The sequence below is a fragment of the Lampetra fluviatilis genome, chromosome 2 (assembly GCF_964198595.1).
Source record: "Lampetra fluviatilis chromosome 2, kcLamFluv1.1, whole genome shotgun sequence".
In the NCBI taxonomy this organism is placed as follows: Eukaryota; Metazoa; Chordata; class Hyperoartia; order Petromyzontiformes; family Petromyzontidae; genus Lampetra; species Lampetra fluviatilis.
Window position 1 is genome coordinate 18138541 of NC_136276.1, and position 24178 is coordinate 18162718.

General features: G+C 41.4%; 1 protein-coding gene across 2 annotated transcripts; it reads left to right on the forward strand.

The window, feature by feature from the left end:
- Nucleotides 1-5173: 5173 nt before the first annotated feature.
- LOC144943736 (pleckstrin homology domain-containing family A member 3-like) lies at nt 5174-22521 on the forward strand. 2 transcript variants are annotated; one of them, XM_078871526.1, is made up of 8 exons: nt 5174-5265; nt 8081-8197; nt 9053-9208; nt 11284-11420; nt 11861-12037; nt 13913-13953; nt 15113-15297; nt 17029-22521. In XM_078871526.1, exons 1-8 carry the CDS (start codon nt 5226-5228, stop codon nt 17217-17219), a joined length of 1044 nt encoding a protein of 347 aa, XP_078727652.1. In that variant the 5' UTR covers nt 5174-5225; the 3' UTR covers nt 17220-22521. The 2 variants fall into 2 exon arrangements, with proteins under 2 accessions (XP_078727652.1, XP_078727661.1); XM_078871535.1 differs by having other exon boundaries at nt 9065-9208.
- Nucleotides 22522-24178: the final 1657 nt, after the last annotated feature.

Below are 24178 nucleotides of genomic sequence, written 5' to 3' on the forward strand. Positions count from 1 at the left end.
ATATTATCAGTGTGTTTTTTGTTTGCATTCTGACCACAAGTATTGTGGTTAATGCAGACGTGATTCCTTTTAAAAGGTTTCAGTTTGGTGCTTTAACATCTTATCACCTGTTTGTTGCTAGAAAAAAGGGGAAAACCTATTATCATATTTTGGTACTGGCAAAGGAGGTCCTATAATATAACCTTATTGGCGATTAGACTTTCACCTGTCAGGTTTGGATGTACCCTTGGATGAAAGATATTCATACATATATTAAGCTGTGACCTTTGAACGTGTTGCGTGGTTGATATATAGTGTAATTTTTTTTTTAATACTCATTGCTTGAAGAAATAAAACCTTGTTTATTTTGGTAATATTTCTTCAAACTGCAATACATCCTGTTTTTGCTTGACTAAAATATATAAAGTAAAGGACATACAGTATAATTATGCTGGGTAATTATTTTCATGACATGCATGGTTATTATGCTTTTAATCTTAGTCACACCACTAATTACCATACCTTGCAGTACTTTACATGCATTTAGTGTGACTAAAAATAAATTATTACACCTGCAAGTTTATTGTCATCAACGTAAAATGTTCTACGTTATCTTTCGTATGTAATGTGTCTCAATGCACAAACTGATGGATGAAGGCTGTAATAATCTCTCATGATACTGCGACGCAACAATTTACCTGGGAAAGCATCCTGACAGTGCTGTTATAAGTTATTAAATATACTAATATATAAACACCCAGCTCTGTCATTCTGTGATTAACGCGGCACGGATTGGTTGAAGCGCGTCACGTGACCGCGGGCAAGCAGCCAACCAGGGGTGCGCCCCTCCCCAACATGTATGCCCCCGGATTGGTTGAAGTGCGTCATGTGACCGCGAGCAAGAGACGAGTGAGTGAAAGTGAGGAGACGAGTGAGTGAGAGTGAGGCAGAGCCGTGCTCTGTCCACTGCTGCCCCGAGGTAGAGCCATGCTCTGTCCACTGCTGCCCTGAGGGAGAGCCGCGCTATCTCCACTGCTGCCGTGAGGGAACCAGACGCGCTCTTCCACTGCTGCCCTGAGTCAGAGCCGTGCTCTGTCCATTGCTGCCCTGGGGCAGAGCTGCGCTCTCTCCGCTGCTGCCCTGAGGGAGAGCCATGCTCCGTCCGCTGCTGCCCTTGAGGGAGTCCCGCGCTCTCTCCACCGCTGGCCTGGGGGAGAGCCACGCTCTCTCCGCTGCTGCCCTGAGGCAGAGGCGTGCTCTGTCCACTGCTGCCCTGAGGGAGCCCCGTGCTCTCCACTGATGGCCGCCTGAGGCTCGCGCTCCCGGGGTGTGCTCTGTCGCTTTAAGATGTTCTGTGTTCATATCTTGTTTGTTGCGGTTGCACCTGACTTAAGAGCCGCATGTCTCACAGGGCATTACCTAATAAATGAAACTTGAAACCTAAGACCCCTTAAGAGCTCCCAAATATTCCTAACAGTTCTTTCACTGATTAATAAGTGATAGCTCTTAGAAGTTAATGTCAGGATGACAACTAAAGTTTAGATACATTTACATTCATTCACATTTAAGTGACATCGCGGGATCGTCCAAAAAGATATGTAGAGTGAAAGTTTTAAGTGAAAGCCGCGTAAAGCCGCTCTTATTCGACTTATTAAAAGTCCTCAAGTACAGCGAAGCTGTTCGCGTTGTTTTTTAGTTTTTTTAATCGTAATTCACTATCAGCCGTACATCCGATCGTCTCTCAAGCCATTAGATTAAAAAGTAGTTGAAGGTGAGTTTTTTTAAAAATAAAATCTGACACAATGCACACGGTTCTAATTACATTAGTACTGTATATTTTGGGGTGCTTAAATCCACTGCTGGATGAAGGCCCACCGCACGCTGTGCGAGTGGATCATAAGGATTTACTTGACCAGTCTGTTGGGGGCCGCCGCACGCTGTGGTTGTTGGGGGGTGCTGCAGGCTGTGGTTGTTGGGGGGTGCCACAGGCCGTGGTTGTGCGGGGACGCTGCAGGCTGTGCACATACTATGTTGTTGGGGGGGGGGGGCGCCATAGGTGCCCCCCCCCCCAACAACCTAGTAAGAACATAAACGAACTTACAGACAATGCTTCTTAAAGTCCCACAATGTACAGTTACAGCTGACTTCACTGGGACGTGATTTGTGCCAACAACCTAGTAACGATATAAAAGCCTTTCTAAATTCATTGATCGTAAACAATGTGGTTTCCAAAAGTAACCAGTGAGGGCGAGCAAATTACGTCGTGCATGCAGAGCGCCCGTAGATGTTTTTTATTCGCTTGCAGTTACTAACAAGTTATTCAGATACCTCAAAAAATGGGCACTTGGTTAAAATATTGATATTCACTAGTCACATTTATTTCTCAGAACCATGCTGGCGGATCAAGGAAAGGGGGTACTCGGTTGAAACAAAATTCAACCAGGGGTACAGAGTGGTAGCCAAAAATGGTTGAGAACCACTGATCTAGGGAATGTAATCCCAAATATGATCAGCGCAGCTTGTGCAATACCGGCACGATATGCCCTCTAACGTCATTGTGTATGCACTGCACACAACACCCATAGGCTGACGTCCAGCCATCCACCCTACTCGCGCTGCCACGTTGCCCTCTGCGAAAGTCATCTTATTATCCGCAATTTTCACAGATGACAAGTTCGCATTTTAACAATAAAACAAACATAGACCCAATGGATTCGTGTACACATACCATACCTGTCAACCCATAGGGTTTACCCGTATTCTTGTACAGGAAAATTGAGTTTCCAGGTCCATACCGCATACAGCCGTTTCAATACGGGCAAAAAAAATTGTCCATGTGTTTGTGTTTCTCCCTTGTGATGGGACTTTGTAGGATGAACGTTGAGATTAATAAGGGCACGGGGTGATCAATATGGTCTGCATTTGTCTGTAATAAGGTAGGCACATTAGGGGGGCGCAGATGGTTCATCGGCCAGTCATCTCAGTCGGTCAAACCCATGGCACCTGCTGGATCTGTCCCGTGGCCTCCTGCCAGCAGTGAGCCTTCGCCATTTCACGTGATAGCCTCCAAAGTGCACCCAGCCTGGCACAGGCGCCGTGGTGGGCAGTGGCGGCGGCTGTTGATCAGCGGACATCCACGAGGTTGTCAGTTCAGGCAATTAAGACCATTAAGGGAGTTAAGGGGGTTGAAGAGCAAATAAAAGGGGTGAAAAGTGGCAGTTGGAGTTCAGTTCAGCCTGGAGAGGCTGGTTTGTTAGTTAATGCGTGGGATTTACTGGTAAAAATATTTTGTATTTGTATGTGTAATGAGAGCGCCATCTCCTGTATTATGTGGGGTGTCAATGTCTGCACCGTCATTCTGTGTGATATGCAGTTATGGGTTATCTCGGGCAACGATCCCCAACCTTTTTGACACCAGGGACCATTTCGTAGAAGACAATTTTTTCACGGACCGGGGGGGGGGGTCATCATTGGGTCTTTTACCCCTTTTCAAAGAAGCTCTCCAGCGACGTTTTTTTTTTACTAATTTTGGCTAGGGTTTAGAGCTTGTGGGCTTACTAAAACTGTGACTGAGACAAGTGCGGGAAAGAGGCGCGGACGGAAGTGGTCAATAAAACAAATCTGCAGGCCACCCGCGGACTCACTGCTCACCTCCTGCTGTGCGGCCCGGTTCCTAACAGGCCACAGACCGGTACCGGTCCGCGGCCCGGGGGTTGGGGACCCTTGATCTAGGGGAAGGATTCCATCTCGTTCTAGATTTGAAGCTTTCGTGACTGCAAGGATTCATACTCTTAGGTTTTTTCGGTAAAGTCACGTAGGGGAAAATAAATAATAAACATAAAAAATAATAGAAATAAAATATTATTCTTTTATTTATATTATTATTTTATTTATATTATTTATATTATTTTTATAATTAACATAAATAATACAAATAATAGAAACAATATTATTTTATTTCGATTATTTCTATTATAAATTTTTACCTACGTGACTTTACCGAAAAAAAACCTAAGAGTATGATTCCATCTCGGTCAACGGCAATGGGGCGGAGCCACCCTGGAAGCTTCTGGAACGCTCCCGAAGGTTCCATGAGGGGCGTGGCCAGAGGCGTGGTTTAGTCGCCGGGAGGGTATATAAGTGGGGGCCGGAGCAAGGCCATCTCCGTCGGCCACGTGACGCGCTAGAGTGGTTGAGGGTGCCACGTGGCGGCATGTATCCGTAGTGCGAGTGAGAAGAGACGAGAGACAACCCAAGCTGTACCGAAGATTTATTAATAAACGATTTAAGTTCTTATCGTGTCGGAGACGCTCATTACATGTGTATTTTAAAAGTGCTTTGTTTAGCTTTTCCTATAATTTACACGCATATCGTGTTTTTGTATTGTTGGAACGTTCTGACCTGCCCCTACTGGACGTTTAAAAAAAAAGAGCTTTACAGCTCGTCGGATTCCTCCAGTGTCAATACAGATTCTCATTTAGAAGTTTGGTCAAATGAACCCGCACGAACCGCAAGGGTCTTGTATGGATGTGAAGTCACGCCACAATTATGAGCATCGTTATTTATCCTGGAGAAATCCGATGAGCTATGAAGCTATTTTTTAACAAATGTCCAGTAGGGGCGGATGAGAAAGTTACACAACAGACAAAACACAGCAACGATACGAGTGCAACATAGGAAGGGTAAGCAAAATCGCTAAAAAGAAATCGACTAAACTTCTTTTACCAGATAAAGCCCACCGAGCTGCACTGTACATCTATTTTTCAGAAGCGATTTGACGTCACGTCGCGAATTTCTCACGCGTGCCCGATGACGTCACGCGAATGGATTTTAACGCGCGCCCGATGACGTCACGTAGCCGGTTTTTTTTACGCGCGCGTCCGACGTCCCGAGAGACAATTTTTTTGTCACGCGTGCGATGACGTCACGAGACACGGATTTTCTCTCGCGCGCGATGACGTCGCGAGAGACAAGTTTTTTCCCCTCACGCCCGCGATGACGTCACGCGCCACCTGTAATTTCTCTCTCTGGCGCGCGCGATGACGTCACGAGACACGGCTTTTCTCTCGCGCGCGATGACGTCACGAGACACACGGCGTGGGCTCACGCGCGCGATGACGTCACGAGACACACGGCGTGGGCTCACGCGCGCGATGACGTCCGCGCTCCGGTGGCGCGCACGTGACCGCGCAGGGGGGCGGGGCGTCGGTGGCGGTGACGTCACGCCGGCGAGACGCGGCCTGGCGATGGAGGGTTCTCTCTACAAATGGACAAACTACCTGAGCGGTGAGCGGCGCGAGTGGAGCTGAGCGGAGGGGAAGGGAGGCCCGTGGGGTGATTGAGCTGTCGGCTCTCGGACTGCAAGCGGCGCCCCCCGACACTGAGCGGATCGTCTGGCCCCGCTCGTCGTAACGGTTCCGCCGTCTTGTGGTTGTGGCCCCCCGGGGAAAGTGGTGGACGCTGATTTTGTTGTTGAGCCTCCATATCCTCTTGTCAGCCCTGCTTCCTCCTCCAGCATCACCACCACCAACACTCGACTCGGGTCGTGATCGTCAGCGCTCACCCCTTCACCCAACTCACTCCTCCTCACCCCTTTCCTCACTCCCCACGTCTCACCCGTCACCACTCGCTACTCACCTCTTCATTCTGAAATCTCACCCCGATCTCTCCTCATCCTCAACCATCCACCCCCACTACATCACCCCCTCAGCCCGACTCCCTCGCCCTGTCACCACGTCCTCGGCTCACCTTACCTCACCCCAAGAGTGGTTCGACGGCTGTGTAGTTGTGAAGTCCGGACAGACGATCGATAACGAGGATGTGAGGTCCTTGTGGCACCATCGAGACATGCGACATTTCGGGGTGCACACCACGGGGGGCTGCCACTGTTCGATTCGTGCCCTCTTCAGATCCATTACGAACGAGAAGATGCGTGAATGAAAACACGAGCGAACACGGCCACATTCCATAGAGCTTCAAGGTAGAGATGGTCAAAGCACTTTCGAGGCAGCGTAACGCGGCTCTGTGCGAATAAATCGCAAAGTCAGATTGGTTATTTTAAAATTAAGTAAGACGGTTTGGCTTGTTGGTTACTGCTCGAGGCGTTGCATTAGCCCCCACAAGCATTGACGTCTTGAAATCCTTACCTTTTATAATGACATGTTAGGCCATTGGCAATCATTCTGTTTAAAGTGAGCAGAGAGTCCTGGTGGTGGCTTTTACGTCCACAATGGGTGTGCCAGGACAGGCATATGAGGGTTGAACTTTGACACGTGAAAACAGCCTGGCATTGAACGTGATGGTTGGTGCCAGCAGCATGCATTGTGAGACTAAGGAAAAGTTATATGACACTGTTTATATTTCGCCCATGGGCTGCTTGGTTTGTCAAGGCTTGACAGGGACGTCTCAGACGTGTGTGCTGTAGGTGATAAAATCAACGCTGCAATCCCAAGTTCTGAATATTTTAACGCCGGCTTAAGGTAGTTTACAGACAATATAATGGAAAGGCTGTATATACAAGAATGTTGCTCCAAGCAAATGATGGCAGTGGCGTTTTGTATACAATGTTTTGTATCGGTAGGTTAGTACAAGGGCAGTGTTTCCGAAGAACGTTAGGGTTCTTAACTTGTGATGTTCATGTTTGTAACATATTTTTCAACAATGCCAAGGGCAGTTTAAAGTTATTAGTATCGTTTCATATACAGTACAATACATTTTTGTCATAGAAATAACTAACAGTAGTCTGGTTTACGTTACGTGCAAGTAACTATAATATACTGTATTTACAAGTAACATGTGATTATTCTCACACGTTGCATCGCGTCATAGACATTTCACAGCATCCACAGCATTCACATTTACCTATTGTCCAACCAATGTGTCAGTGTCTGCACCGTCATTCTCATGACACGGATTCTGAGATAGCGACAACTTTTGAATTGCTTCATCCAGCAGTGGACTGACCATGACAGATGATGATGATGGCAATACGGATATGCCACCTATTGGCTGGCCGAGTGATCTGCCACCAAAGCTGGTACAGTATATTTCGATTCACAGAGAATACAGGTTGCATCACTTTGCTCAGGGAAAACTATCTTTGGCAAAGTGCTGATTGTTAAAAACGTCGAACCGGTCCATCAGCCTAAACCCGAGTGGCGCGTTTCTTGCCCTCCATGGCTCATGAAATGTTTATCACCAGCTTCCTCGACTGGCATATCAGGCCAATGTGAAATTACCTTTTTATCATCCCGGTTGACTAGTGCTCATTTCACATTATTTCACCATATTTTTGGGCCCATTGCGACAATGTAACTCTATGACAGGTTTAAATAACTAGGTAAAATGCGACCTATAGGTTCGCATGCAATTTAAGAGACCAACTAAATAACACATTTCCTGAAGATAGATGAGTTGTCAATCAGTGATGAGAATATTTGTCTGTGTGGGTCTTTTTGGTAATAATGATTTTCTGTGAGTTCAATTTACTATAGTATAATGTCAATCATTTTATATGTATTGTTTCATAAACTACATTGTCTAATTTAGTTTCAAAGAATGCATATATTATCAGAGTGTGTTTTTGGTTTGCATTCTAACCACAAGTATTGTAGTTAATGCATACATGATTCCTTGTAAAAGGTTTCGGTTTGGTGTTTTAACATCTCAACACCTGTTTTGTTGCCAGATAATAGGGGAAAACCTATTCTCCTTGTCTAATTTAGTTCTGAAATCTGTGATCACAAATAATGACAAGCTGTAGACTAGTTGGGATAATTTCTTCCATAGGGTTATTATCCATAGTGTTTTTTTGGCAGCAAAAATGTTTATCACTACAAAATCAATATGTATCTCTGCAGCAATAGTATTGTGCGGGTGTATGTGCAGGTTAGATTTAGGATTAGCCTGTAAGGAAGAATCCTATCGAGCCTCTAATACCCTGTAAATGGTGCATTTTCCATCAGGAGTTCTATGACTTATGACAGATAGTAGATAATGAGTGTTGAGGGGCTGGTTACAGTAATGATTTACTTGGATTACTCAAGTTGGTGCAGTGATGCGAGATTTGTTGTATTGTTGATGGTTATTGCTGTATTGACAGGTTGGCAGCCACGGTGGTTTGTTCTGGATGGCGGTATTCTCTCGTATTACGACTCCCAGGATGATGTCAGTAAGGGCTGCAAGGGCAGCATTAAAATGGCAGTGTGCGAGATACAAGGTGAGTGCTCCGTTACGATTCACACACTGCTAATATCTTATGCACACAAATGCTTTTCACAATTGTAAGGCGAGGTGATGCATTTGATCATCACCAAAGTCTAAGAAATACAGTAATGGGAACATAATTAGGACAGCACACTTAAGCATGTTCTGTTATTATCAACATATGGTATGCGTTGTGGATGGGGTGAAGCGTAATGTAAAATTTTGAAAAGCACAAACCCTATGAAGTTCATTATTTTAGAATTAACTTCGTGTCTTATTAATTTTGAAGGGAAAACAGTGGAATAAGATTATATTGGTAAAGAATCTGATTCTGAAAAAATATATTATTCATCAATTCGTAAACATAATCAGGCTTACTTTTGTTTGTAACTTGCATTATGTGTTAATATGAATGTCTGCATATTCAAGTAGTAAAAATAATCCTTGAGTGAAACCGAACTGTTAAGAAGCCAAAATAGAGCAATAAACCTGGTTTTAAACAGTCTCTGCTATCTCCTCCATGTTCAAGTCCACATTTAGGAGTTTCCTGTACTCTGCATGTCTAACTCACACTTTTCTTCCTCTGAATTTCCCTCATCACAGCCTCCCATCACCCATGTCTGCATGAAGCACATGTTACCATCTTTGTTAAGCATCTGGGGATATGGCCATATTTATACACTTTACAGATCCAAATCATATAACAATAATAATACTATAACTGTATATAGCGTCATTCATGCCAACAGCATCCCACAACGCTCTGGGATGCTGAATAGTGTTTAATAAATTGGCATCAATGGGATATAGAGCACAATGCAGTGATCATTGTAGAACCGGTGGCATCGTGTCTTGTGTCTGCGGGCAGTGCATTCATCAGATGGCACGCGTTTGGATCTCGTCATCCCTGGGGAGCAGCACTTTTATCTGCGCGCCATGAACGCCGCTGAACGCCAATCCTGGCTTGTGGCCCTGGGCAGCTCCAAGGCCTGCCTGCATGACAGCCGCTCCAAGAAAGAGAAAGGTTGGGATATACACACTGATCGACTCGTTAAATACAATCACTTGTTATACTTATGATACATCAAATACTGCATAAACACACATTATTTTAAGTAATATGCAAACGGTACCGTTAAGCTAATACAATGAATGTGATCGAGCCTATGAGATATGAAAACATGGCTAAAACGAACCAATTATTTGAAGCAAATTGTGTCCCCATTCTCAAATAAGCATTTGGCTGATGTCATCTCCATTGCCTTTCTTCAGGCAGTTATGGAAATTAGATATTCTTTTCGTCATATATTGGTTTCTCCACAAGATAATGGATTTTGAATTCCTAGAGATTACTGTTCATCATTGACCCCAAAGAGATGGTAGAGCTAACCCTTGACTGCGATTTTTACATGCAATTTTCTGTTTCTGTACCATACATAGCCAACCATGCTATTCGGAGGTGCGTAGCAATATTATTTCAAGCTTATGTAATTATTATATTAATAACAATCAAAAGTAGAGCACATGATATACATTTATAATCTTTCAATGGGGCTGTTTAAATTGTTTAAATTCATGCATGACATATATATAGCCATAGAGCCTTTCACATTTTGTTGCCACAATAATTGATTGCAGATCCTTTAGCCTCCGATCACATGTGTGTAATGTTTTCGATGTAGATTGTTGAGAACCAAATACTTGACATTTTGGAGGCCAACCAATGGTTTGAACAATCTGAATTTTGGAGATATTGTTTACCATTGATCAATCAGGTGCTCTTAAAGACAAATTAATTCTTGACTTAAAGCTTTCGTGACTGCAGGAATTCATATTCTTTGGGTCTTTTGGTAAAGTCACGAAGATAGGTTCAAATTCATGAAAATGAAATTAACAAAAAACTACGACGTTTCAATCACAACAAAAGCGATCGTCATCAGGAAAAAAACAGACCGAAAACCCAAAGAAGACAAATTAATGTAAAATACCATTAAAATACCATTCTTCTTAGCTTTTGTAGACTGTGATATGGTATTTCAGTCAATGCAACCAAATTCAGTCCGAATAAAAAAACAAGGCCTTAATAAAATATATGTAGAAAGTATTTGCACTTTTCATGAACATAGAACAACTATACTGAGATTGCATAAGGGCAGTAGAAAATTACAATTCATAAGAGGAGTCGAGCGAGGAGGTATACTCACCACGGTTACTTTGAGCAAACATTGGAAGAATTTTTTAGAAAACTAGAATTGACAAATACATGCATAAACATTCATGGAGAGAGTATAGCCATCGCAAATTTGCTGATGTCATACAATCAATGAATGTTGCATAGAAGCCTGAAAAATTTTGCTCAAAATAAATATTAAGTAAAAAAGTAATATACAAGTTTGCCAAGCATAATCAATTGTTAAGGACAACATTTGAAAAACACGACAATATATACAAGCTGCAAAATTATTAATAGTTTATCTGTCTTAAAATTATGAAAATGAACATCATTAGGTTTTGGAAAACCAAATTTGTTAATGAAAAGCAGTGTATCTATGTACCTGATGAATTAATTATCAGTCAGTGCTTATTTCCCGGTGTGACATAGGGATCGTAAACATCCACAGTGACAAAGAAAATTAAGCAAAAATTGGAAAGTGTGCAAAGAAGTATGGATAGATTTATTCTTAAAATTAAACTGAGAAGCAGTAATAATAAAGCATGGACCAGGGAACAAATGTAAATTATTCACTTCATATTGACATCATATTGATTTGATGGGCAGAATATATCGCAAAAATTAATGATCACCAATGGATGAGACTAGTGATGGAATGGCAGAGATATGGGGCGTTGCGATCAGTTAGTGTGCAGGAATGAGCTGGATTGCAGCGTCACATGACTGTGAGAAATGGTGACAGTGTGGGGAAACCTTCAACAATTCGACAGGTTTGTGGATAGCAAATGGCTGATGATGGTTTTGAATTAAAATTATAAAAATACTTTACATATAGAACTAGTATTTTCAGCATGTGGAGGGAACTCTGTAAGACTTTGCTGGTAATGTTTCATTTTGAGGGTTAATTTTCATTTTTGTTTGTGCAGAGATTAGCGAGACCAGCGACTTCCTCAAAACCAAAATGTCAGAGTTGCGACTCTACAGCGACCTGATAAAACAGCAGATAAACACAGTGCGGGAGTCCCTCCAGCCAGGAGAGAGTCGGACACGGCCTGACATGGAAGTAAGACTGCACACCTGTAAATGTTCATCAGATCATCTTTCCTACGGTTTCATATAATTGGGCTTGTATATGTTCTAATTTTTATTAACAAGTGTAATTACTCTCATGCACATGCATCTCTATAAACATAGACAAAGTCCCTCTGCTTCAATGGCAGCCGTTTACCCCGTTCTCCGATGTGCAACACTCATTATTCCTTCTCTGGAGATCTATATTACTGTTCTCGTTACATCTACAATTCTGTATCCTTCCCTTCCACCCCCATGTAACTATATTGAATTATATGGAGGTGTTTGTGTTTTTTAACATTGGGTTTTTTTCAATGATAAAGTTTATCTAAAAACACATTCTAAGCTGTGCATTGCTCACTTTGCAAAAGTAACATGAGTTTTCCTCGTCCTACTCTGCAGCACTCATACATTTCCTGTTTGTGTTTTCAGAAAATGAATGAGGCATCATCACTGCTGGATGCCACATGCGGCACGTTTCTAAAGACCCTGGAGGAGTGCATGATCATCGCCAATTCCAGCTTCAAGCCAGAGCTCTTCCACTTCTCTCCACCACCTTCGCCTGTATCCCCTGTCTCTCCTGCCTCCGCTCCCTTCCATATCAATCGGGTAGGTCCGTCTGCCAGGACAAGGAGCCTAATTTCTAAGGGTCAGCATGAAACACCACCTGGATTTATGTACAAATAAATAGATCAATGCATTTTTAAAGAAACAAATGTAGTGCTGCATTTCCATATTATATCTGACCGGGTGACACTACGGTTAGAGTAATCAGCTCACCCTGCTACCGCTTGTCTAACAGTCATTACACTGGCATTTTCATGTTTTAAACCTGAAACAGAAGCCATTTGTTGATGTTGCTCATTTATTGCTCCCAGTTTTAAGGTTACAAACATTTAAAAGCAAACAGCAATTGAAGACAATTGCTTGTGTTGCGATCGAAACGTCGTGATATTTTTATTATTTTTCTATCTACGTGGCTTTACTGAAAGACCCATAGAATATGTATTCCTGCAGTCACGAAAGCTTTAAGTCAAGATATTGGTTACGGTTTTATGATTACAGTGTTTCAAAGCAGTCATAACTACCCGATCTCACTGATGTTATGCCAGATTGATTAAATATTTTGGGAGCAGATCGGTTGTTTTGTACATTCGTTGGCCATTGGTATTTGTTTTTCCTTCAACTCACCTGTAAAATAGTGTCATACATTAAAAGGACTCTTTAGTTGGAACACAACTCGATTATTAATAAGTTGGCCTCATCACTAACCCACAATGACCTCTGTGATGACGTATGGTCAAACAACGCTCAGGTCCTACACAGCATGAGGAAGTATTGTGCCAGCAGTGAATTGACAAAGGCCTGTATGTTTTTCAGAAATTTGGAATGAGGGCAAGGGCTCTCGTTTAATTATTTATTTAAAAGTTCCTTGGATAACTGTGTCCTGATGGTCTTGCTTTTTGTGATAAAAAAATGTGCACAGGTACAGACTATAAAAAAAGCATTTTACCTAAGTGCAACATCTTAATCGCTGTGTAAGCTTTAACTTACCGACTGCCTTAATAATCAGTAAACAAATGAACCATGATGACATTGACAGATTACAGAAGGCCTCTCAAAGTCACCCTTGGAAGCCCACTTTCCAGTTGGCCTCAACCCTATGGGCAGTAATGTTTAAATATTCCTTGTCTTGGACTGGAGCCATTGTGGCATGTTTTAGTATTCTATTGATGCAATACAAATATAGTTTAACACACATTGCTTAATAGTGCGTGTTGCTAAATTCCAACTCTGCTCAACAGCCTGTCATTGAATAATTAAACAAAGCTGGGCATCTGTTGCTCCACAGATGTGTGTGATACTTGACAAGTTGAAATGGCCCAAAATTGTGTGGAAAATGACCGCCTAATGTTACTTGTCTTGAGACCACTGGATCATATTTCCCAAAAAATATGCGTCTGTGTGTGTGGTGTATATCTTCACAAATGAAAACATCATTCATTTGAATGTTATGAAATAACTTAAAGGCAGTGCATGCAAACCCGTATTTGAAATTAATTGGACCAGTTATGGTATTTCATGTCTGCTTAAAAGCAGGCCTTGTAGACTGTAACCACACAATAATGTTAGTGTCTAAAATGGCTGTTAGAATAATTTTCTCTAAATGAATGCAGTGTTTTGTTAACTCATGCAGCCCTCTCAAACCTTGTGAAATACCGTATACACTTGCGTTTCCATTTAACTTATGTTTATTTTCAAATGTAACATATAGAGGATATAACAAATTGCGTGCATTATTCATGTTTACATGTATACATTTTTCTTTTATTGTAATTGATCTCAAATTAATGAATCGCTTACTTTTTATGTGGCACAGTAGATTCTAAAACTATTTCTGCAGAGATTAAAGGATTGTCGTTAGTATAATCATGCTAACGTTATTAAATTATGCATTAATTTGTTTAAAATTGTATTCCCCAGATCAAACGTACAAGCCAGCCAAACTTTGGGTCCCTTGAAAGGTTAGTAGATGTTGTTTGATTTTGGTTGTTATATAAATGATTGTTATTAATTTATGAATCTGAGAAAGCTACACATAGCGTTAGTGTTTTGTTATATTGGATGTGTACTCGGGCTTGCTTTGATAATAACAAGCAATGGCTTTACATCTATATAAAGGGATATTTGTGATCATGTGTCTGTTTAAAAGCGTAACGGAGTGTGCCTGCTGATCGCGGGTAAAGTGAAATACAAATGTGTTGTAGGTCTAAGGTGTTTTTCGCACAGCTTTGCTTTATTATTTCAGTCGTTTACTGCTGTACGCATTCTGAAAGTTGTGTGTGTCTGCTGCAATTGCGTGTATGTGTACCTATGGACGCACGTGCGTTTGTGTGGCGGTAGTGTAGCGGTTAGCGCGCTGCGCTACGAACCCGGCGACCCGAGTTCGATTCCTGCTCACGGCCACCACCGGTGACGATTATTTGAACCGGTCTTGGGCCTCCCCTAGGTCGACTCAGCCTCAAACGAGTAACTCGTGTGGTGTGAACATTGCCACTGGGGAGACAAAGGCGGCCGGGCGTTGTGAATCCAAGTCCCGGGCGAAGCCGGGTAGTAAAGCTAGTTATTAATAAACTGTCTTACTTGAGATGGCTTGTGCTTGAGTTGAGACATTGAATGTGCTTCCTCACTGTGTGTCTAAGGCATAGCTTGCAGCTTTTCCTACAGTGCTCAATATCTCAACATTTGACCACTCATGTCAATGATTGTCAATGACAAACAGCTATGTGATTCCATTCTGACATTTATCCATCCAGCAATCCTAGGCATTAATAAAAGTATCAATGCCTATTTGCGAAAAATGTAAATGCAATTAGAAATAATTTGCTGCAGCAGTAATTGATTTTTATATTTCCTTTTAACTCTGGTGCATGAAGTCATGCATTATTTAACATAGGCACTGTACAGTGAACTTTGGTCATAATGCATCACTCTCAGGACAGGAAAACTTAATCTGTATTTTCCAAAAACATTTAAGAAAATTATAAGCATCTCTGTAAATTCCAGCATTGGTGATCATGTCAGCTGGTGGCCTTGTTTCAATGATGAAACTCAGTATTCATATGGCAGGAGTATCTCCCTAAATTAGCATTTTTTACTGCTTTGCTTGCGTTCTTGTTTAAGGCACGCGACTCAAACATGGAGGATGGACAGCAAGCAGCAACATCAGCAGCATGGAGGCACGACAGTTGTGAGGGACCTGGAAGAGATGGCATCGATTCGATCCCTGAGGCGGCTCCAGAGGCAGCGATCCCCGTCACAGACAGATGCTGAGCAGCACCTCCGCGCGGCCACCACTGTGCCAGAGGGTAAATGGTGACGCGAACATGTTGCATTTATTGGATTGACATGATGATGTGGTTAGAGTGTGCGACTTGCATTCGAAATGTTGTGAGCGTTGCCGTAATCCCGGTGGGAGTTTGATTGAGCAGTTTGTCCCTTCAAGATTCAGGATACGTTAACAGCGATTTTGGTGTTAATAAACTGGGACTTGCCATAGGAATGTGGAATCCATACGAATGGCTGACTGATAATAGTTTTAACAAAATACAATGTTACGCTCACAAATAACGGGAAGGGATGGCTCCTATCATTCTTTTGCATCCATGTCATGTAACCACCACATCAATTAGGACTCATCAGAAGAGTACAGCATCACTGATCACTGCCTCTGGTAGCCCCGACTTATGGAGAGGATTTACACCTATACTTTAGTGACTCCCGTGAACACTTGCTTAAAAGCAACAATTATTCAAATCCAACACTTTCCGTAAATGATGAAAAACCCATTAAAACAGGAAAATGTGTGCAGACGGGAAACATTAAACGACACACAGAGGAGTGCTCACAAACAGCAGTAAAGCACAACTCCCGTCATGCCTTGCATGCATGTCATGTGACCACTACATTGCATATATTATTGCATATATAATGCTCTTAGCTTTGCATTAATAGAGATACTCATAATTATCTAACTCTGACTTTACTTGATAGTTGCAGAATGTAGAATATTTGGAGGGCGGTAAATTTATGTACATCTGCTGTTTGGGCAACAAACAAATTGGTCAGGCTGTAAACGTTTGGATATTAATCAGGTCAGTGCAGGCCACTCAGGTAAATTGGAGGATACAAATATGGTGTTATTGAACCTTGTTTCAACTAGACCCAAGGATATGGAGTATTGTGAACCGTTTGTCAAGTGGGTAAGGTACACATGGTAGAGAATTTGTACCTTAGAATATGATTTGTAAGACATGTTCAACAAGATGGATAGATTCACTTTGATGGTCATAGATAATTACACCCTTTGATTTTGTGGATAGAGGATTGAACAGATCTAGAAATTATTTAGAAATTAGATTGCAGAATATATTCTGCCAGTGGATGAGAATACATTCATGAAGACATTGTGATGTGCTATCTTTTTTAACCATCTGCATCAACTGAGATGGTTAAAATTGTTACATAGCATTTATATATTGAAATGTAGTGTATGTTGGATATGATGCCCATGCATCATGTTCTCATGCTTTTAGTAGATGAGTGTGACAAGTGGGGACATGGATAAAATACCGAAGAGCTTGATAATTAACCGTAGTGGATGTTAAACATGGTGGCTGAAACTGAATTAAGAAACAGGAATGTCACATTCTTGCTTAGATGTAGAACGATGTGAGATGTCAGATTCTGGATGAATTATAATAGAATCGCCAAGGTGTGTTGATTCGGAAAGATTTGCTTCTTTACATCAACATATACAAACAGCAACATTATTGTTTTTTACACAAACTTCTAAATCATATACAAATGTACAATATTTTCAAATGCCTCTGGCTTATGTAGACATATAATGTAGAACAAAAAATTTGTTTGCATTATAAGTGAGTGTTTTGCATAATGTTTTATTTCACTAATGTAACAAAAAAAACTGCTTTTAAAATAAATCTATTTTGTTACAATCTTAACAAGGTTTTTCTGTAAAAAGTCAAATGTAATAACAAGAAATAAAAATTCGCTTATCATGTATCTTTCATTTTCAGGTCAGAATTCAATTTCGGCTACCGCTCCATCAGAAATGGACAGTGTCCAGTGCTCGGCAGAGCGTGCAGAAGAAGAATCTGAAGACTCTCCATCTCCACACGATTTTAAGGATGCCAACGGAGACTTAAATGGGTCTCATGTGATTTCAGAGCAAGCACTTCCACAACCCGACTCTCCAATTGGTGTGTAGCTATAGAAGAAGTAAATGCTTTAATGGGACCATCACTGAGTGTTTATATTCTACCATGCTTGTGTCAGAGTGGCAGGTCTGCTTTGGAACTTGCAGTTGCCATTGAAGCTTTGTGATATCGTACAGGATGTATGTGTATGAAAGGAAGATTGTAAGTTATTGTGTTTTTCCCCAGTGAATTCATAATTGTTCTTCAGCCAAATAAACCGTGTTAAGAGGGATAAGTGTATTTTAGTAAAAACAAAACCAAAACAAAGCATAATTTAAATGTGAACTTTCATCTAGGCACACATTTTTCGTCTGGTGTTCATGTGTGTTGTGTATTACATATTAGAGTCCTGTCAACTCATTTTATTCAGGGTTCATAGGTTGTATACATATTTTAGTGCTGCAACCAATCAACGTCTGTTTTTGACATCAGGAACTAAAACATTTCAAGCATTTCACTGCTTTACCAACAATGGGACATTGCTCTGAACCACGAGTAGAAATGACACATTCCAATGGTCGGGGGACCATTCTCCCATTGCAAGAATTCTGTTGACTTCCCACAAAGGGGACTCATTTTATTGACCCCAGAGGGATGATCAACTGAGTCAACCTCCGGCTGGAATTTGAATTTGCAGTCTTTCGATTGTAAGGTGAGCGCTCTAACCACAGCAACCACCTAGCTGGATAGCCAAAATTATTTAGGTGAAAGTAAATCCAACAAACATAAGCCTATCTATGAGCTGAAACAGCAAAATGAAATGTAATCTGTAATATTTAATTCTCCCATGCCAGGAGGTGACCAGACTGATTCTTCTGTAAATCTATATGGACCTAATCATATTTTGAAACTAGAAATCTGAAAATAGTGTTTGCCAATCACCTGTTCTCGAGCCATGTATGGAGGCTTTTCTTATGCATTTAGTTTATACATATGTCCATGTATAATGTGTTCTCTAGATGCGTATATTATACAAGCATACGTGTACAATTATACATATATAAATAAATACTTATTCTATTTATGGCAGTCTGGTTTTTCTTGGTCAATAAATAGTCCTTTATCTGTTGCAGCCCTAAAATGTGTTTGTTACAGAGTTTATGTTCTGGTATATGCAACGTCTAGAGAGAATTTACTGCAGCAACGCCACGTTTGTTAATACAACATAGTCGCTGGGTAATGTAAATGAATTATTTAAGAGTGCATCCACAACATGTATTTGTTGCTGTTACATTGCTAACGTGATTACACATTTCCACACCAAGTGTACTGGTCTCTTTGAAGCACATTGTATTACACATGTACCTGTGTGCATGTAAATCTCTTGTCAATCCACATCTGGATGAGGGCCTTCGGACACCCGCGTGGGTCACGACGGGTTATTTGACTACACTTCGTTCTGGGGAGTGCTGGTTGGTGAATGTGTGGAACATACAAAAACAACAATGTTTTGCTGTAATAGCCTTTGCTGTCCATGTAGCGCCCACAGCCTGTAACACCTGTTCGTGTTGGCCCATCCAAGCACTATCCAAGCTCAATCCTGCTTGACTTCCGAGGTATCGTGGGATCGGGCACATTCCGGGTGATTTGGTCGTAGGTGTGATGCAATATATAGCACTGCATAACTACTGATACCTGTGATAACTCAACGGGAAAAATCAGACCATCGTGACTTGTATCAGAATAGCTCATGGCATAATATCACTACAACCCCTACCTTGCCATGCAGTGTTGTATATTGTGTTTGAACTGGCCCCAGTTTATAAACGGATCTTGTAACTCATGTGCACTGTGCATTTATATATTGTTTGTACAGTGTAGTTTATGCATAATATCGGGTTTGCTATTGAAATGTTGCACTTTTTATATTTCATAGCACTTGCACATACAGGATGTGAATTATATACATTTTATAATGAATATAAGAATTGCTCAAATAAGTTGATGATTTTGCATATAAAGATGGGTGGGGGGGGGGAATACTGGATACGGTTTTAAGTTTGTGCCACTTTTAAAAAAGTTACACTGCCATTTCTAAAGTGCTTAGCAGTAAGTATCATCCATCAACATTTTGCTGTTCCACCCGTATCCCATTTGAGACATTTGTTTTCATCCAAATGACATCATCTTTAAGGCGTCTTAAGGTGGCGTAGAAAAAGTCCTGCTTTGGATGTTGGGTCATAATCCTTGCTGAGTTTATCTTTAGTGGTGGTTGTAAAAGAAAAAATAAACTGATAACAAGGAGGATATTTCAGATAAAGTAGAGACGTGCTGAAGCACCGCTGTGCTTTTTTACGGTTCTCTGTGCCAGAGGTGTGCCTCGTACACGAAACTTTTAAAACAATTCGCAATTCACAACTCGTGTGTTTGTGAAACCAACCCAACCCGGATTATATGTGAAGCGTTTTGCAAATGATTTTCAGGCTTTCATTTCCATTGTACGGATACTTTTTTTCATGTGACTTGCTACACCTGCAACAAAGAAAAATATAATATTTAAAAAATTGTGAAAATAGCTCAAGTTAACAGATACAATTTTTGTGGGTTTTAAGTTGAAAAATTAAAAACCCTGACAGAAGATTAATAAAATGATGCATTTCAAATGTGTGTGTATACAGGCACAACTTTTAATAGTGCTCAGGATGTGTTCTTGGTAAACGGAGCGCTATACGACACAGCGCTGTAGGAGGTCACTATAACATGGTTCCAATGGAGATACGCTACCGACCGTGATTTTTTTTTACATTTGAGCGATATGAGGGCTTCCTTGGGGTATCAGTAATAGCCTTAATAATGATACTGTACACATGATAAATGTATGAAAGCATTTTATAAATAAACATAATCACTTAATTTACAATGATATAAACAAATCCAATATGATTTACTCACCAGTGCAATCGGAGCTTGCGTAACACGTTCCGCGGGAAGCGAAACAGTACTTCCTAATGTCGATTACTCGATCCATGGATTGCCAATTAATCGACGCAGTGATTAGCCCTCGATGATTCGATACTAACGTCGCTTTCAGATCGACTATGAGCAGGCTGAATACAATAACCTCGATTAAGGTTCCACAAAACCATATGTAGGCAAAGACACCTATTGGTTACGCCATGCCGACTTCAATATATGGGATGATTCGCGCAGGAATATTCCTCCAAAACAAATATCGCTATGAGAGGCAGTGCTCCAAAAGATATGTCTGTATTTGAATACAGCATTTGCGTGAATAAGCTTTTTTTTTTCAATCAACCATTTTTACGTCATAGCCAGTAACCAATTAAGGCACCATATAATTGATTACATTTGGCATTTGTGCCATTATAGCACGAGGCTACCACAAAGATACTGTGTTTCACATACTTGGTCGACAGTAGTTTAGGAGGGAGCTATGTTGCTGTGTGTAATCACAATTAAGTAATTCGTGGGTATATTTTGAAATTGAGAAAATCTGCACCACTACGCCAGCACACGATGGATTACTCTTTAAATTACCTTCCGGTATTTGTAAACGTTCACTGTGAAGCAGATGCCATAAAAATGCTTGGTTCATGCACTTTTAGCAATACACCCCGTATTAACCAGGGTGGCCTGCAGGATGCCAGCCGTTAGCTTCCTAAAAAAAAACACTGCTGGGCTATTTCATAACCCTGTAACCTGTATAACTAAAAAAATAAGTTTGTTCACTCCAAGCGAACAATTTCGCACCATTTTTCACAGATGTAGCATGGACATCACGGGAGATGCAAATGACGTGCATGTGGTTGAATCCGGAAAAATTACACCCTCAAATGGGGGGCCGTCTGGAGGCACTCGGGCTCACTGCCCTACCACGATGGGGCGCAGCAGATTAACGGAGAAGGGGAGGAAGAGGGGAGAGGGGGAGGAAGGGGAATAATAGTAACCTAACAAAACAGGAAACAAAGTAACACGTAAGAGCGATATCTGGGTTTATCCTTTTTGTTTGGCTCTAGGTCCGAGGAGCAAAGGTAGTTGGGCCCTTACTACAATGCTTCAGTGTCAGGAGTCTAGCCCTTCACCCCGGCCCCCACGATTCAGATGTAATGTTTTTTTTTAATTGGTTCTGTACTTGTCATTTGTCCAATAAATTCAATTGTCACCATATGCACGTACATTATGCTGAGGCCATAGCTATGGATGTTTCGGCAACGACAAATGAACTAACTTCAATTTTGTTATATTTGGCAGGGTGATAAATATTTCAACTTATTCTTGGAAGACCGTGAGTTCAAATCCTCATAGGTGGGGACTTGAAGATCATCTTTCCAGGGTTACTAAAATAAGTATTACCTTGTGGGAAGGCAGCAGTGGTTCTCCTGTGAAGAAACTGGACTGTGCTGTAGGAATGTTGAATTTCCCTCATTGGATTAGGATTATTAACAGTGGTGAATGTCATCCGAGTACTTATTTGAGCCTTGGTATTTTGATTATCAGTTTTTGAGCGATCCTTGCTTTGAAATGACTACGTGGTGGGTTACTGGTAACTTATTATCTTAATAGCATCCTGATGTTCGATAAATATGACTACAGTGTGATATTTATAAAAATTAGATTTTGTGTGCCTGGTATGCTGTTTATATATTTTCTTATTTGATTATGGAACTTGTGTTTTAAAGAGAAAATAAACATAATGGTAGTTTATGTTCAATGCAAACATTTAAATTCCTTTGCGCAATATTCATGTTTGGTCATATGTAAATAGTTTTAAACAGAGATGTCACAAATCGATGGAGATTTAAACAGACAACCCTGTAATGATGTTTTATCACAAATTGCAAACAAACCATGGCACAAAGGCCTGCATCTTGGTGATGTTTATTACAGCGTAAATTCTGTCAACCTGTGTAAAGATGTAGATGACCTTTAGATGCTTTCTAGCATTCCGTTTAAAAAAAACTAATTTTGTATTTGTTGCATGACGTTAAACTTGCCCTACAGTGGTTTATGACCAATATGTCATGGTTTCATAAATGTGAATTTTACATTTTACCTGAAACAATAGGACACCCATGGCATGCGTGGCATCGTGCCAAACTCGATCTGTCCGATTGTCTTCAATGACACACGTTCTTCAACAATTATTGGGTTGATTAAGCGATGTTGATTGTCTGCCATGCATACTTTAACTTTCTGCAATAAATTCCACAATAACATTACACTGTAAAAGTTGTCGCTCAAATAGGAAGCCGTGTTCGTTAACTGAAAAGTTTCGTTTTTTTCTTCATGTTATTATTATTATGCTTGTTTACCCAGGAAAGCCCCAATGAGTCCCAATACTGATTTGCAGAAGGGTCCTGCCAAGTTTTTTTTTGCAGTAGGGGGCAATGTTGCTATACGTACTAGACCCTGGATCTATAAACTGTTTTTTTTATTTACCAGGTAAGGCCCACTGAGCTATGCATATCTTTTTCAGAAGTGACCTGGCCACAAATGATAGCTCAACGAAGTGGCTTATCATGTGGACATTTAAAGCAAGCCCAATACTCTAAACGCATGTTTCGAAATGTGGAGGGAAAAACCGGAGACCCTGGAGAAAAATCCATGCGACCACGGGAAGAACATGCAAACAGGGGGTGAACCAACAAACAGGGCCTGTGCCACCCTGTTGCTCATGTAATTTGTAAATAAAATTTCAGTGGAGTACCTACAGTGTTGCAGAGTAACGTTGCAGGCCACAAGGTCAAAAGGTCATCAGCGCATGCCTTTGATACCATACATTACCATCTCTTCTGCTAGATCCTGTTGTTGCAAAATCAACATCTGACTTCCAAAGTAAACTCTTACGAAATACCACCATTTGACTGGGTCTGGTGGTCAACCTGTGGTTGCCACACCAATCCCTGCTGATGTAACATGCCCGATTCTGTTCTGAACTCGTGTCTCGCCTATTTCAAATTCCACGTGCTGCTGACATCTGCGACACTTGCAAAAATGTTTTTCTGGCGTCTTCTACATACATTGATATTCCGGGGACAGAAGTTGGCATTCTTTCCAAGTCGCTTTGTTAAATGTTCAGCTGTCTAACCTGTATAGCACAGGCATCACTTATGGCTCAAACACCGACCTTTTAATGTTGCCATATTCTGCCATCTCACACTCACTGATCATGTAGTCCATGAAAATGTCCATGCTCGACTAGCACTTGTTTTGACAGATCATCCGGTTGTTTGAATGTACTGTATGTGGTAAATGTATAATGAACATGTGTTCATGCTAAATGCATAAACAAAAAAACACCTTCACACGTCTTCTCAGCTGATTGGAACTTGAGGCCAGAGATCGCAAACGGGTTTTGATTCCTTACCCGTACCCGGCCGCACCAGGGTCGCAAACGGGTACCCGTACCCGGCCGTACCCGTACCCTACCCGTACCCAGCCGGGTACCTGTATAGCACGAGTAGGGTACGGGTATCGGGTACCTGATTGCGACCTCTGGAATGAGGCCATGTTGCAGGCGTGGGTGGGTTTATTCTAGGAACTTGAATTGTGAGAAGAGACAAGACGTTGTGAAATGAGTGACAAACGGTTACTCACCAGTGACTCACGGTCTACCCGTACCCGTCGCACTAGGGTCGCAAACGGGTACAAGTACCCGGCCGGGTACGGGTAGCCGGGTATCGAGTAGGGTGCGGGTATCGGGTACCCGGTTGCGACCTCTGCTTGAGGCTCCGTCTTCTGGGGGATTTCACGCACCACTCCTGTCCCTTGTGCTCCTCTCCTTACCCCCCACAGTGGCCATCGGTGGTTACGTGGTCACAACAGCACAGAGGCCCGCGTTTGTGTAGCCAACTTAGTGATTTTTAGTTGGCAACTTGATCATTTTGAGTTTTCCTCGCAATTTTTTTTTATCAAATCGAAAAATCCAGCGACTTTACGGGACGAGAACTTAGCGTAGATTTAGGAGCAATTAGAAGTCATTATTTAGGATCTAGTCTGAGCTTACTTT